At 43.4% G+C, this 14,633-nt stretch overlaps 1 protein-coding gene across 2 annotated transcripts; it reads right to left on the bottom strand.

The window, feature by feature from the left end:
* Positions 1-4,641: 4,641 nt before the first annotated feature.
* Positions 4,642-13,669, bottom strand: MUL1 (mitochondrial E3 ubiquitin protein ligase 1). Of its 2 annotated transcripts, none has more exons than XM_032779561.2 (5): positions 13,623-13,669; positions 12,515-12,649; positions 10,984-11,071; positions 9,929-10,049; positions 4,642-6,969 (listed from the first exon to the last, which is right to left on the bottom strand). In XM_032779561.2, the coding sequence occupies exons 2-5, from the start codon at positions 12,635-12,637 to the stop codon at positions 6,240-6,242; spliced, it is 1,062 nt and encodes a 353-aa protein (XP_032635452.1). In that variant the 5' UTR covers positions 12,638-12,649; positions 13,623-13,669; the 3' UTR covers positions 4,642-6,239. The 2 variants fall into 2 exon arrangements, with proteins under 2 accessions (XP_032635452.1, XP_032635450.1); XM_032779559.2 differs by having other exon boundaries at positions 13,457-13,662.
* Positions 13,670-14,633: the final 964 nt, after the last annotated feature.

Genomic DNA, 14,633 nt, shown 5'->3' with positions numbered 1-14,633 from the left:
TGGAAAACAAACTCTCCTCTGGACTGCATCGACAGGTACAATGCTATCACAGTAGCGGCAGTGCAAGCGGCTAGTGTGAAACACAAATAGCCTTGCGTGGCAGTTCGCTCTTCATTATTGCCCCCTCCTACCCCTAGTCTCTCCTCCTCTGCCTGACGCCACCATTTCTAGGCAAGAAAGGCAGCTTGTTAACAGTTTTACAGCAATTTTTGCCAGAACCAGTGTTTTCAAGAAAGCACAGTGGTGAGAGCCATAGCCAGGTGTACTGGATATCACGGTTCTATTGCACCATCTAGAGTACAGATAGGACCGGACATAGGTAAAAACCTGTGGAAAACATGCAGCTTCAAACTCTGCAGCTGGAGAGCTTCTGAACATTCTGTTACAGATGAAACGTGTCTGGTGTAGGAACATGTTACGGTCCAACTGCATCTGAAAGTTGATGATGCCGTTAATCTCCCTGCTGCAAAAATGTCACCTTTGTTTTGGTAAGAAGATGATAAATGAATCACCAGAATAGCATCAAAACCGGGGAGAGGCAGAAAGGTCAGTTTCGTGCTGCCTGCGAGGACTTTCTTGATTCACTGCCTTATTTCTAACCCTCCAAGGATCTACTTTTGGACCAAGCCTATGCAAGTTAAGTCCTTAAATTAGAGAAACTCTGGACTAATGCAGGACAACTGGCTTATCAGGAAGAAACAAAGCTCCATGAATTTCCATTAATAACTTTTGTTTAATTGTGAATCCAGCCATAAAGAGACTCTCACAGAGGGACATTATAACTTTGAGTTTCTCATTTCTATTTTTTAAAAGACATGCATAATTGATTATGCCGTTATTTCTTCCCTTTGCAACCCATCTTGCCTTGGATCTTGTGGACAAGCCTGTCAATGCAACATCCACCTCAACACTGCATGGTCGAGTGGTCTTTTAACTTGGCCACAGGCAGGGAAACTAGACTGCAGTGAAGATGCTCTTTGTCGGAATGCCAGTTGGGTTGGCACGGGGATAGATACAGGGAAGGAGAGCAGCGAGTCCCCACTGGCCTCTTCCCACTACTTAGATGTCTCAAGCGCTGAAGCGTAGGCCCGAACGGCATCCCCTCTAAACCCCACAGGCCTGCTCTCTCAAGTAATGGGCAGAATAACTGGACCGCACTAGTGGCTTCATCGCAGGGCTCTGCAGTTTCACTGCAGGACACCACCACCCGCTTGATACATATCCTGTTTCATAAACATGCTTTGGATTGTTTCATTGTAAAACTGATAAAGAGAATTTACCTTTCAAAAAGACTCGGTTCAGTTCTGGAAACGGTTTCCTTAGGGGAAACTCGCTGTCTATGCCTGCAATTAAATCCAACTAGCTCTTGTTTTAGTGAGAACCCCAAAGGACAATGGTCCTGTGCTCTCTGTCCCAGCTTTGCAGAAGCAGCTCATACTATTCCCAGAGCTGATATGATCCTTGACGCTGGCACACAAAGATCTCTCAGTTTAACCTTGTTAGCATTTAACAAAGAAACAAAGCACGTAATTCACCCTTTATTCTAGCTGCTGACAAAAGGCGTGTGTGTCAAAGGGGGAGTTGTTTTCATTTAAAACCAAACCAATACAGCTCTGAGCTCTCAGAGCAAAGGGAGTCCCAAAGTGAGGATTATAAAAGGCTGAAACTCCTGTTCAAGTTCACTGACTGCAGCAAAAAGAGTGACAGTCATGCTATGCAGGATATAACCTTTAATGGTGTCAGTTTAATGTGCACGGTGCGGCCATCAGTCTCGCACAATGTGTATCAGGGAGTAAAATAAAAATGAAACAGCTGTACAGGAAGTGACTAACAAGCACATCTGGGAGACGTGAGGGATTTTTGGAGGCAATAAAATGGAAATTCTTTTGTCCAAGATTGATAAAGTGGCTCGACCCACTTCAAAATAAAGTGTAGTTCTGCTCCTCCTGGCCCATTTCAGCCAAAAAAATCCTGGATTAAATGTCATAATGAAACACACTACAGTACAGCAAGCTCATCTTGCAAGGCAGGCCCCGGTAATGTATTCTATTTCCATGACAACTACACCAAACCATTCTACTGATAAATGAAGAATACACTGTGATCAGAGAGGAAGCAAAAAAGCCATTGTCCCAAATCTCCTCCCCCACAACCTCCAATAACCTTCACAATCCTTGGTACCTCACTCAACAGAGGATTAATGCACCAGGGCAGACAAGCTGGGGCACAGGATGTGCTGGGCACAGTGTGTCTGAGAGAGAGAGATGCTTGTTAACACAGATAAGGGTATGATGACAAGTCTGAAGCTGTGAGCTTTGTAATGAGGACATGGAGTGGCTCAAGGGTAGCTGCAGCATCTGTCAAAGCGTTTTACTCTCTGTCATATGCTGGACTGGCTTATGATACAATAATATAAACACACACACACAGATCTGTCAGAAGCCTTTTGCCCTGCCAACTTAAAGAGCCACAAACATCCAAACTATATGCTGGATTTCAGTGACGAGGGCAGCTGCAAGAGGTATCTAGTTTATGTGGAAATGGGGTAACAGGTGGTTTCATTTATCAGAGCAACTCCTTCCTAGTCAGTCTGATGGACGGGCCTCTACACATGGCATGGGGTAATAAAACATCAGGAACTAGGATACGAGCATAAACTAAGAATACATCCGATAGTCTCCCCTTGTTCCTTTAAGGCATCCTCATTCTTCTATCTCGGGTAGTTGGGGGAATATGTCAACATGAAAAAGGGCGAAATCGTTAAAGTGAATTTACAGACAAACTGGCCTGCTGCTAAATCACATCAGTGGTTTAGAATGCTCCTGCTTTGGCTGATTCTCTAATAAGCCAGGGGTAGGCAACCTATGACATGTGTGCCACCTTTCAGCTGATTTTCAGTGGCACTCACACTGCCCGGGTCCTGGCCACCGGTCCAGGGGGCTCTGCATTTTAATTTAATTTTAAAAGAAGTTTCCTAAACATTTTAAAAACCTTATTTACTTTACATACAAGAATAGTTTAGTTATATATTATAGCCTTATAGAAAGAGACCTTCTAAAAATGTTAAAATGTATCACCAGTACGTGAAACCTTAAATTAGACTGAATAAATGAAGACTTGGCACACCACTTCTGAAGGTTGCCGACCCCTGCTCTAAGCAATGGTCACTCGATCTGTTTGTCCCATTCTCCCCAGGGGTGAGCACCTACCATTTCTCCAGAGAAGGTAATGAGGAACAGGCCAGTGCAGGGAAAGAAGAGGGAAGAGAGAAAAGGATGACAACCCATTTTGAACATCTAGTGCCTAAAAAGCAAGGGCTTGGCAGACTTCTAGTGCCCAGTAGCGGCAGGATGGGAAATGCAAAGTGGTTTGAGTGAATTAAGTACAAGACCAGCAGCCAAAAAACCCAAGGCTTTGGGCAAGTTTCAACTCTCCAGGTCTTTATTATCCCATTTCTTAAATGCGGATATGTACCTCATGCAGTTGTTTGAGATTACACATTTGTAAAGCTACAGACCCTCCCTCAGGCTCTTGTTCCAATACAGCAGCCCCAACTCCCAGCCAGATCCTTGATTACAGGATTGCTTCTTTGGAACGGAGAGCCATACTGCAACACATTCAGTGCTGCTCCACTCTGACAGAAGGAATCCTGAGGCTGTCTCCCCTCTCGTTATACTGACTAACGGGGCCAATGAATATTGAGCCTTACATGGTTTAACTATCTTAGTACTACAGGCACTAAAGGAGACCTAACATCATAGAATATCAGGGTTAGAAGGTACCTCAGGAGGTCATCTAGTCCAAGCCCCTGCTCAAAGCAGAACCAATCCACAGACAGATTTTTACCCCCGTTCCCTAAGTGGCCCCCTCAAGGATTGAACTCAAAACCCTGGGTTTAGCAGGCCGATGCTCAAACCACTGAGCTATCCCTCCCCCTGCTTAACTCCACCAGTTGTGCCTATCAGTCTCTAGAACTATCACAGCTACTAAAACACAAATGGTCAAAATATCAAGATCCCCATTAAAAAAAAAAAAAAAAAAAAAAAAGACAGGCCTAAACAGCCATCCAAGCTCCAACACAATTCCATTGTATGCCAAATTACTTTTAACCCATCAACTTCCATTGGAGTTGCCACCCTAATCCATCTCCTCCATCCTCTGGAATGTTCACTCCCGTATATATGAGAAAAATCCTGGTCCCTAATTGCTAGAATCTGTCATTGATCAGCCGGCAACTTTCTGTGTACCTCCTCAGAGGTATGCAGTAATGTTAACCAATCAGAACATGTTATATAAATGAGTGCAATGTTATTGGCTGTGAGCTCCAAGACAGTAGTTTATTTTCCAGATATGTAGTGAAATCGCCTCTTTGGAATGACAGTTTCAAAGGAAATACTGTTACCCTTTTGAAATTCATGGCCATAACAGAAGTTGAATATACTAGAAAAATCTCAAAATATTTTGAATGTACAAAAACAATACATTCGCTGACTTTCTGTTTACTGAATATGAAGGTTTGATGTCTTCCAACATAAATATTGACCTTGGTGTCATCCGGATCAGGAAGTCTTTATATTCCATTCAAGAACAATTTCCATCTATTATTTAATAAGAAATTTGGGAAATGAAAGAGATTTGTGCTTTCTTTTTGCAGATAAACATTTATTTCTAATATACATGGTACAAAATAAAGAGGAATACAGGAGTATCAACAAAGCTTTCCTTTATGTTGTGGTCAATGCACAAATATGCAATGCACCCCTTTGTTTCACAAATGTTGTGAAATAGTACTGAGGGTGACCAGCACTCTGTGGTTCACCACCACACATGAAATCAGAATGTTAAATCAAGGGAAGAAAGAAGGCAGAACAGTGTATTATAAAGGACATTTAAAAAAAAAAAATCTAATCCCACTCAAGATTTAACTTAATAACCATTGTGGAAGTAGAGTTTTCTCCGACACCATACACTGTCTACTGTCATGACGCTGCTTGGCCAATTTGTGTATGTGTCAGAACAAACAGAAAGCAAAAGAAATACATACAACATAACACATGACTGCAGAGGAGTCCTGTTCTCTTATTGCTTACTGCTCTATTGCTGGAAAGTAGCAACTTTTATTCTGAACTCGTGCGCATAGACAGAAACTTTGAGAGTCAGATTCCAAAAGCCCAAATAACACTCCCATCCGTCACCTCCATCCCAGTTCCTAGCCTAACTGACATCACTACCAGTCTCACCTGCTACAAGAAGGGCCACTGTTAAAATAAAAATTCATGAGAAAGGAAATTTCTTACCTGCTCTACCACCACCACTTTAAGATTTGTTTAGTTTTAATACTCTAAGTCAAATTTATTTTTCACCATTGATGCCTGTTCCCTTTCGCATCCACCTCAAGCTTGGGACAGTGAAGCCAGACAGGCGAATTTCACTGCCTGGTTTCCGTGTGCTAGAATGACGCAGTCGTATATGGATTTCCAATGCTGCCGAGAAAGGTTTAACGAACAACCCCATATGTTTTGTGATGGTGGCAGGAGAATAAGGAGAGGGCAATGGGAACATAACTGCTCACTCTAATTAAATAAAGTCTTTCTTGAAAATATTTCCATTCATATGAGGCTTTGTAAAAGCCCTTAAAAAATTCTTAATGCTAAATTCAGGCCTTAGAACTACTTGACGGCATCACTTTAATCCAGCAGTCTAAAGGCCATCTCAGACTAAAGCTTCTTCTAGCCCAGATATTTCAGACACTGAAATCAAGTGGGATCAAACTAAATCTACAGTGACTGCAGATCCTGTTACAATAAACCAATAACAGAAAGTACAAAAATCAAAAGATATGTAGATACCAACTGTAATAAACTCAAGGGATTAGAAGTGCAGAAAGAGAAATATTAACTCACCATCTTAATAAAAACTTCATTTCTAGAGACTGCAAAAACCATCCTCAAAGTCTACGAGGTGCAGTCTAAAGGAAACTCAATGCACTCATTAGCTGGATTTGCTCCCTTTAGGACCAGTTTTTGATTAAGTTATAACCTTTACATCAGTTCTGCCTCTGCAGTAAAATTCTACTGTTGCATTTTGGATCACAAGGCAGTCTCACCCGCTCACTCTTCTCCCAACAAATCCCTCCCCGGAACAGCATCTGCCCAAATTGTCAGACAGGCCAACCAGGACTTGAGAAAACCCCTTAAGAGGGGAAACATTTTTGCAAATTGCTCCAAAGCCATGATCGTTTAGCTGTTATATAAAGGCACCACCCTAGAAATTGCCTGCCTACAAATAGGGCATTTCTTTGGGTCTGGAAGTGCCTGGTAGCACTCGTCACAGGAGCAGACGTGCCCACATTCGAGAAAGACACATGATTTCATGTTACTCAGACAGATGACACAGGCGTTTTTTACAGTCTCCCCACCCTCCGTGTTCATGTCATGCCTTAACTGCTCCTGAGTCTGCCTGAATTCATCTTGCATTTGTTTCAGGCGCTGCTTTTCCCGAAACTGCTGGTACTGCTTCCGCAGAATGAAGAAGAGTGTGGCACAGGTTGCAAAGCCGAAAATGACCGTCAGGATTTTCCAGAGTTTGACATTTGATTCTTGCTTCTTCAGCAAAGAGTCAAAATCCAGGCTGCTCAGATAATACTGCAACCCTTGCTTGGGGGGCTGCAGCTTGATAATGTTGTTGTCTAGGACCAACTCTCCCACTCCCGTTAACGTTGCTCCGACCTTCAGCATCTCTTCAGTTTCTTGGATGCCTTTGGGACGTTCACCACTAATGTAGTGGCCAATCACATCCGTGAAGGACTGAATAGAGGGATGGAACTTTTCGTACACCGTCTCCAAGCTGAGTTCTGCAGAATCCAGGGGCTTTACCACCCTTACTGCGACGTTGGCACCATCCTCCTGAGGCACCAAGTCAAAGGGTGTTGCATTGGTTCTCTGGTGGATGATCTTTTCACAGTCATTCCTGGTGGAGGACAAGTGAGTGAGAAATAAAGCAAATGCAGGCATAGCCGTTTTCCATCAGCTGGAACACATGACAAGCAAAAACACAAGCCACTTTCCCCCTAATTAAAGACTAGCCATGAAATAGGTGTTTAATCTGCTTTGTTGTAAACACACCATCTTCAAGCCCTCTACTCTTCTATAAGAGGTTAAAAAGTCTTCAAAAGATGCACTGAAAGTTGACTAATTTTATAACCCTACATAAGTCAGTCAACAAAGCATCCGTCCTCTCACATACTTGACAGTAGCATACTACAGTGTTGTGAGGTTCAACTAATTAATGCTTGCAAGCACTCTGAGTGCTAAAGAACAAAATATTACGTTAATTCTCCTGGAACAAAGTACCTTGACACTACTGGAGTCACTGAAAGTTTCTGCAGCATTTGATCCTCTTGAAAAATCCCTCCTTTATATTAGTGTGCCATAACTAGGCTTTCAGGCAAAGCACTGGTATTATCTGAATCCTATTTTTACATGTCCTACCAAAGTTTCTCTAGGTCAAAATAACTGTAAAGCTTTTCCTTTCTGTAGCAGTGTTGCCTGGGGAATCTGTATTAGGCCCCTCTTTTGTATTCTCACACTTCTGCTTAGCTCCATTATAAGGAAGCAGATATTGCACTTCCTCTGGCAAGAAGACGACACTCAGACATACCTCATCTTCCAAATGAGTTTCCAACTTTGACAAATTGTTGTGTGGCAAGAAGCACTGCAAGGCACATAAGCAATTTTAATAAGTGTAACCCGATTGACTGAGGCTTTGTTTAGGCTCAGAGAGTGGAGCAATGATCTGGTTTCAGCAGGTTCATTTGACAATGCGACTTCCGATTCCTTCTCTGGGTACTGAGTCAGGGAATCATGTTCTCACCAGATTTATCATTTGAATTATACTGTAGGTCTATTATTAAGAACTCATTTTAACATATGGGGAATTCTGCCAGGTTATGACCATTGTTCAATATGAACAATTTACAGCCGTTGACAAATACTCTTAAACTAGCTAAGTTGGATTAATTCCCTATTTTCCAGTATTTTACCAGCTACATGAGGGTCACAACACATCGTGATCTCGAAATCTTTACGCAGGCACCTCCATGAATTCTGCTGTGATTTTAGTTTATAAGGCTTTTGGGAGACTGCCTTCCACCCCAAATGACACTTCTGATTCCTACACCCAATAGTTTCATGCACTCTCTGATTAGGCTAGTTATGTAAAGTCGCCCAATCTTGAAACTTTGGGGTGGGGACCAAGGGATTGTAATAACAGCTCTCCTCATGCTTACAGAGTGAAATACCTTCCCTGATGTAAACAATTGCTAAGGTGCAATAGAATTCTTAAGTAGGTTAAGGACGTGACTGTTTGCTCCCCACTTCAGTTCACCGTCACTGATTTTTTTATGATTTTATCGAACAGCATTCAGACTTAATGAGGGATGCTCTATGAGACTCAGATTGTTGTTGTTGCCACTGCTAATAATAATCCACGCTACCTTAAGGCTTTGCCATTCCCACCACTCGATTGCCAAGGAATTAAAAACAAATGCATCACAGATGATGTTAAAAAAACCTCACAAAACAGTGTACATTGCACCTGCATTAGCCATTAAAGGGAACAAATAAAGTTGGCAGGCCCAAAAATCTGACCTATTTACATTAATTTGTAAAGAAAGTGAGTGTTACAGGTGTCTTCCTTCTCAATTACCACCATCAACACTCTCTACCCTGCTCACCTCAAGGGAAAAGAAAAAAAAGAAATAGAAAATGGATTTGAGAGAGAAAAGTTTTCAGCTCCTAAAGGACTTAATATACGGAATGGGATGGAAGATGTTAAATCTTACTAAAAAGTGTCCATGACATACACATGCACCTTCAATACACACACACTTTAAGGGATTTACAAACTTTATATATAGGAATGACTTCACCCCACACTGAAACATATTCACCTCTGAGTTCGATCGCAGCAACAAGGGCTGGCTCCAGCCTTTTTGCCGCCTCAAGCGGAAAAAAAAAAAAAAAAAAAAAAAAAGAAAGCCGATCGACAGCACTTCGGCAGCAACTCAGTCTTGCCGCTTCATTCTTCTGAGGCAATTCAGCAGTGGGTCCTTCGCTCTCTCTCTTCCTCTTCAGCGGCACTTCGGTGGCCGCTCAAAGAGGAAGAGAGGGACTGAGGGACCTGCCGCCGAAGACCCGGACATGCCGCCCCTTTCGATTGACCACCCCAAGCACCTGCTTTCTTCGCTGGTGCCTGGAGCCAGCCCTGGTAGCAGCTGGTTAACATTGCACAGCAATATTACACACCAATTACCATCATACCCAATTTTCACAGCAGAAAAAATTTAAGGAGCCAAAATAAATGGCATTTGGCTAGGACACCAAAGTTAACAATACTACCTCTCACGGAAAGTGTCATTTGACCTCCAGTAGCCAAATGGTTACGGTTTGATTCGAATGACAGCATTCCCAGCAACAAAAAAAGTCTGACAATCTACACTGGACCCTTGGTTCAAAATTGATCAGTAACCCACCCAAATACCGACTAGACCATTTTAATTGTTGAGTAACTTTCATGTCCATTCAAATCCAACACAATATTTGTCTGGTTTTGAAACAGCATCCATAATTCATGGAAAACAAAATATCCAGCCAACTAGTTACTAAGTAACCTTGGTTTACAGGCTATTTTATATGGAATGGAATTGCCCTATAGTTACCTCTCCCAACAAGTAAACTGAGCTACAAAATCTAGATCACTGCCAAACTCCTGCATTATTCAGTAGGCTTCATGACCAAATGATATCACACCACTAAATTATCTCACCAAATTCAATACCTAATTACTTTCTTTGGCAGCTGTCTTCATCATAAAGCCAACAGGGGGAGCACAGATGTCTGGACCTTTTCAAGAAGAGACGCAGACATACCAGATATGGGTTGTTCGATTCCACACCATTTTATGCTCCTGGAGTGTCAGCCTCTGAACTACCCCCTTGCAATTGTCCACAAATTGGCTGTTGAGAGTTTCCTTAACAGACTGCACAACACCTGAAAGATACAGAACCATTTTACCAAGAATTATAAAGGCTATATATTTGTTAACCATTAATAAAAATGATATGTATAATAAATACATATAAAATTAGTAATGCCAGAGTTAACCCTGTTATGCAACAAAGGAAGACTATGGTACAGACAGGCTAAAAGTATAAGAGAATTAGTGCTTTCAATTATCAGCAACTGTCCCAGATGAAGAACTAGAATAAGATCTAGAGCAGTGGTTCTCAAACAAGAGCTGACGCTTGTTCAGGAAAAACCTCTGGCAGGCCAGGCCGGTTTGTTTACCTCCCGCTTCCGCAGGTTCAGCCGATCAGGGCTCCCACTGGCTGCCGTTCGCCGCTCCAAGCCAATGGGGGCTGCAGGAAGGCAGCCAGCACGTCTCTCGGCCTGCGCTGCTTCCTGCAGCCCCCGTTGGCCTAGAGCGGCAAACTGCGGCCAGTGGAAGCCACGATCGGCTGAATACGCAGATATGGCAGGTAAACAAACAGGCCCAGCCTGCCAGGGGCTTTCCCTGAACAAGTGGTGGCCCTAGTTTGAGAACCACTGGTCTAGAGGGTCAGGAGGTGGATATAGGCTAGGCAAGGAAAGAGACACACTATTCTAAGGAGACTGCCTGACTTTCTATTCTAATGGAGGTCATTTAATGTAAGGACTTGTTTGGGATTAGACAGAAACCACTGGAAACATTAGGAACTATTTTGTACATGTATGTGCTAAGCATACTACTTGAAATAGAACTTCATTATCCTTGTGAGTTTTGTTGGATAGTTCAATGTTTTCTCGACCAACATCTGCTTTAGCTACCTGAACCAGTATCAGAGATGCTGGAGAAAAGTTATTTTCTTAGAAGGGAAGGTGAAATGGAAAAGATTGGAAGCTATATTTATAACCCTTTAGCGACCCAGGCACTTCTGCACAATACCTTCAATAACTGCATATGGGACACATTTTCCTGGTGCTTCCATAAGAATGTTCTTCAAGTCTTGATCTAGATTCACTTGTTTTGCTCCCTACATAAAAAAAGAGCCCGATGTATCAGTAGTTATAGACTAAATGTGTGTTATGAAACAGACGTAAGAGAGACTTCTCACTTATGACTAATTTCTAAAGACCGTGTTGTGCAGATAAACTTGGACGTGGGGAAAGGAGGGTTTTGAGGAATGGTGGTCAGTTCAGTGCTAATTTACAATAAGCACTACATTTAGTCTTGGGAGGGTTAGGTTTTTATTAGTAAATGTCAATTTCACCATACACATACAAATTGACAAAAAATAATATTTCCACTGATAATATCAAAATTTACAGATAGGCAAAGTAAGAAAAATGCTGCTTGAGAAATTATTAGAGCTTGATTGAAGGATATTTACTTTGTATATTTTGGCATGTGATGTTGACAATATGTGTTTTAAGTTACAAAGCTTGAACATTTTGAATCTCAATGTCTACTGTCATTAAATAATTATTGCCTGGCCCCTCCACAATTTCCCACAACTATGAAAATTTAAATTGATAAAAAATTTTAAATTTTTTTAAAAATAAACATCAATATTATCTGTCAAAATATAAAAAATAGAATTCTGCCAAGCCTAACTATATTAAGTCTTTTTCCTCCATAGTTTTAATGGAACAACTTTACTCTTATCTAATGTTTTTTCTCAGTAGACTTCAAGGCACTTTACAAAGGATGTCCGTATAATTATCCCCATTTTACAGAGGGAAAACTAAAGCACAGCCCAGTGAACTGACTTGCCCAAGATCACCCAGCCGGTCAGTAGCAGAATCAGGAACAGAACCCAGGTCACCTAAGTCGCAGTCTAGTGTTCTATCTTAAATCACCAGTGGGAATTACTTGCTATCATAAAAGCAGCAAAGAGTCGTGTGGCACCTTATAGACTAACAGACGTTTTGGAGCATGAGCTTTCGTGGGTGAATACCTATATTCATCCGATGAAGTGAGTATTCACCCACAAAAGCTCATGCTCCAAAACGTCTGTTAGTCTATAAGGTGCCACAGGACTCTTTGCTGCTTTTACAGATCCAGCCTAACACGGCTACCCCTCTGATACTTGCTATTATAAGTGTATCATGTTAATCTAATAAAACACCTCCAAACGTGCTTATCATACTAGTTAGTTTAAGCTATTACAGTGAAGCTATCCCTGTCCCAGTTTTAAAATACTGAAAAAAACAATATAAAGGGGGAACACTCCTGGGAACAGGATAAATACTGCACCGTCAAACAAATGGAACACTAACAACACACTCTACAGCCAAATAAAGACATGAAATATTCAATTAAGAGAAAAAACATCTCCAAATGAACCAAATATTTACTCATCAGAACACTATTCTTTTATATGGAGTTTCTAACCTATGATTGTGCTACAGTGTTACACACCAGACTGTAAAGTTAGTACTTTTCAATAATAAAATAAAAATATCATACAACTGACCTTGAGGCTGTGAGCAACTTTAGATTTCTGCCTGTAAATGGAATACAGAATTGCCGTGACAGCCGAACTGGTGGCCAGCAGTATAAGCTGGCCAGTTGAAGGACGCCCCCCACTTTCCATCATTGCAATTTAGATCTAGTTCAAACATATTTAAAATAAAAAAAGGTTACAGTAATGATCAGGTTATTAAGAGACTTTCCTGCAATCATGCTTCTGAGGGGAGGAACCGACCTCATGAAGGAAAAGGATTTACAGTGGTCTCAATCTGAGCCAGAAGCACTGAGCCATGGGGAGGGGGGAGAGGTACCAAAAAGCAGTTCAGGAAGCAAGAGGAATAATTTAAGGCAGAAGCTGATAGCTCCTGGCAACAAGGGACAGTCAGTTGGTGTGCACTATATAAGCACAAGCAAAAGCAGGGCTGATGTCAGCTATTTACTTTATAGGGATGGTGGCAGGAGGGCAAGGTGAGGAGAGCAGTCAGCGCTGAGCACTAGCGTCTGGGAAATCAAAATGTGACCAATAGGCAGGCAGGTCCCCGCCCCATCCTACCTGTCCCACCCCCAAAAACTTCCCTCCTAGCTACCAACACCCCCGGTACCCCCACTCTCCCCACACCCCCAGTACCCCCATATCCCCACCCCCCAAAACCCTCGGTACCCCTATTCTCCCCACCCCCGAACACCCCTACCCCACACCCCAAACACCCCCTGGACCCTACCCCCACTCCACCCCAACCCTCCGTACCCCCACTGCCCCACCCCTCAAACCCATACCCAGACCTCCCCCCCCCATACGACCTGGTACCTACTATGCCCACCAAACACCCCCTGGTACCCCTACTCTGCCCCACCCCCCAAACACCTTCTTCCTAGCCCTACTCTGCCCCACCCCCTAACACCCCCTTCCTAGCCCCATCTCCTACTCTCTCTTCCCATCCCTCACCCCGCCGCCAGCGTCGTCTCCTGATGCACGCAGCGCGCGTCCCCCCGAAGCCCGTGGGGGGGAGGGGGTGAACCCCTTCCAGGGCCTGACCCCCGTATGACGCCCCCGACCTCTGCCTCCTCCCGGAGTTCCCCCTCCCAGCTCCGTGCCAGGGAAGGACACTCACTCCGCCCTAGCCAATCCTGTCCCTTTCCCTTCCGGCGCGGAATGATGACGTCAGCGGCTACACTCTATCCGCGAGCACTATAGAGATGAATAGGGAGCATCGAGAGTGGGGCTACAGGAGACATGCGGGGTCCTCCACTCCCCCACCCCTCTGAGACAGAGTCTCCCTGCTTTCTGCTAGGGCTAGAAAGACAGGCTGGAGCTCGCCCTTCTGCATGGCCCCAGCTTGCCCAGGCAGTGCCTCCCTCTGGGGATGGGAGCCAGGGTCAGAGCTTCTCTTCCCAACTCTGCCCCTTATCTGTCTGCATGACTTGGAGCCTCCATGATCCCTGCCTCTTAGCTGGGGCTTCCCATGGGTGGCTCTCACAGCACTTTACAAAGGAAGGCGCTGCCATCAGCCCCCTTTTACAGCTGGGGAAACTGAGGCATGCAGGGGGAAAGCAACTTGCCTACGGTCACCCAGCAAGCCGGTGGCAGAGAGCTGGGAATAGAACCCAGGTCTCTTCAACCCAGGGCTGTGTCTGGTAGGCCACCTTGCTTTATACATTTCATAGCACTTCTCATCCCAAAGTTTTGCAAGCAGGAATCATTTCACCGAGAGCCAGTACTAGCCCAGTGGGGGCCTGAAGCAGAAATATCGTGAGCCCTGCTTGCCCCTCAGCCACTCCCCTAAATATACAAATTACATTATTTCCACAAACCAAAAAACATACCAACACAACAAATACACTTGTTAAAAAGTCCATGTTAAATAAGATGAATGGTATGGGGGGGGGTGTCATACTAAACTGGGGGTGGTCCTTGAGCTGCTTCGAACCTTAAGCAATTGCTTATTCTACTTATGCCTAGCGCAGTATTCACTAACTGTTGAAGACCAGAGGCCTTTGGGGGTGGAATTCAGCATAGCACTGCACAATTGGTTGGGGCCAGATTTTCAGATGTGGTTGGAGTAACAGCTAGGCACCTAAGTAATCCATATTTAAGCATTTAAATCATAGGATATCAGGATTGG

Source organism: Chelonoidis abingdonii, chromosome 23, assembly GCF_003597395.2.
Source record: "Chelonoidis abingdonii isolate Lonesome George chromosome 23, CheloAbing_2.0, whole genome shotgun sequence".
NCBI lineage: Eukaryota > Metazoa > Chordata > Testudines > Testudinidae > Chelonoidis > Chelonoidis abingdonii.
The sequence above is the reverse complement of the archived record's forward strand: the minus strand, read 5'-3'. Positions and strand labels throughout refer to the sequence as shown.

Bases quoted from the DNA above. Each gene is read 5' to 3' on its own strand.
- MUL1 (XM_032779561.2), bottom strand. From the start codon at position 12,637: ATGATGGAAAGTGGGGGGCGTCCTTCAACTGGCCAGCTTATACTGCTG. The intron at 11,072-12,514 runs GTCAGTTGTATG...TTTTTTATGTAG, and splicing joins AAGTTGCTCACAGCCTCAAG to GGAGCAAAACAAGTGAATCT. The intron at 10,050-10,983 runs GTATTGTGCAGA...TGTATCTTTCAG, and splicing joins CCCATATGCAGTTATTGAAG to GTGTTGTGCAGTCTGTTAAG.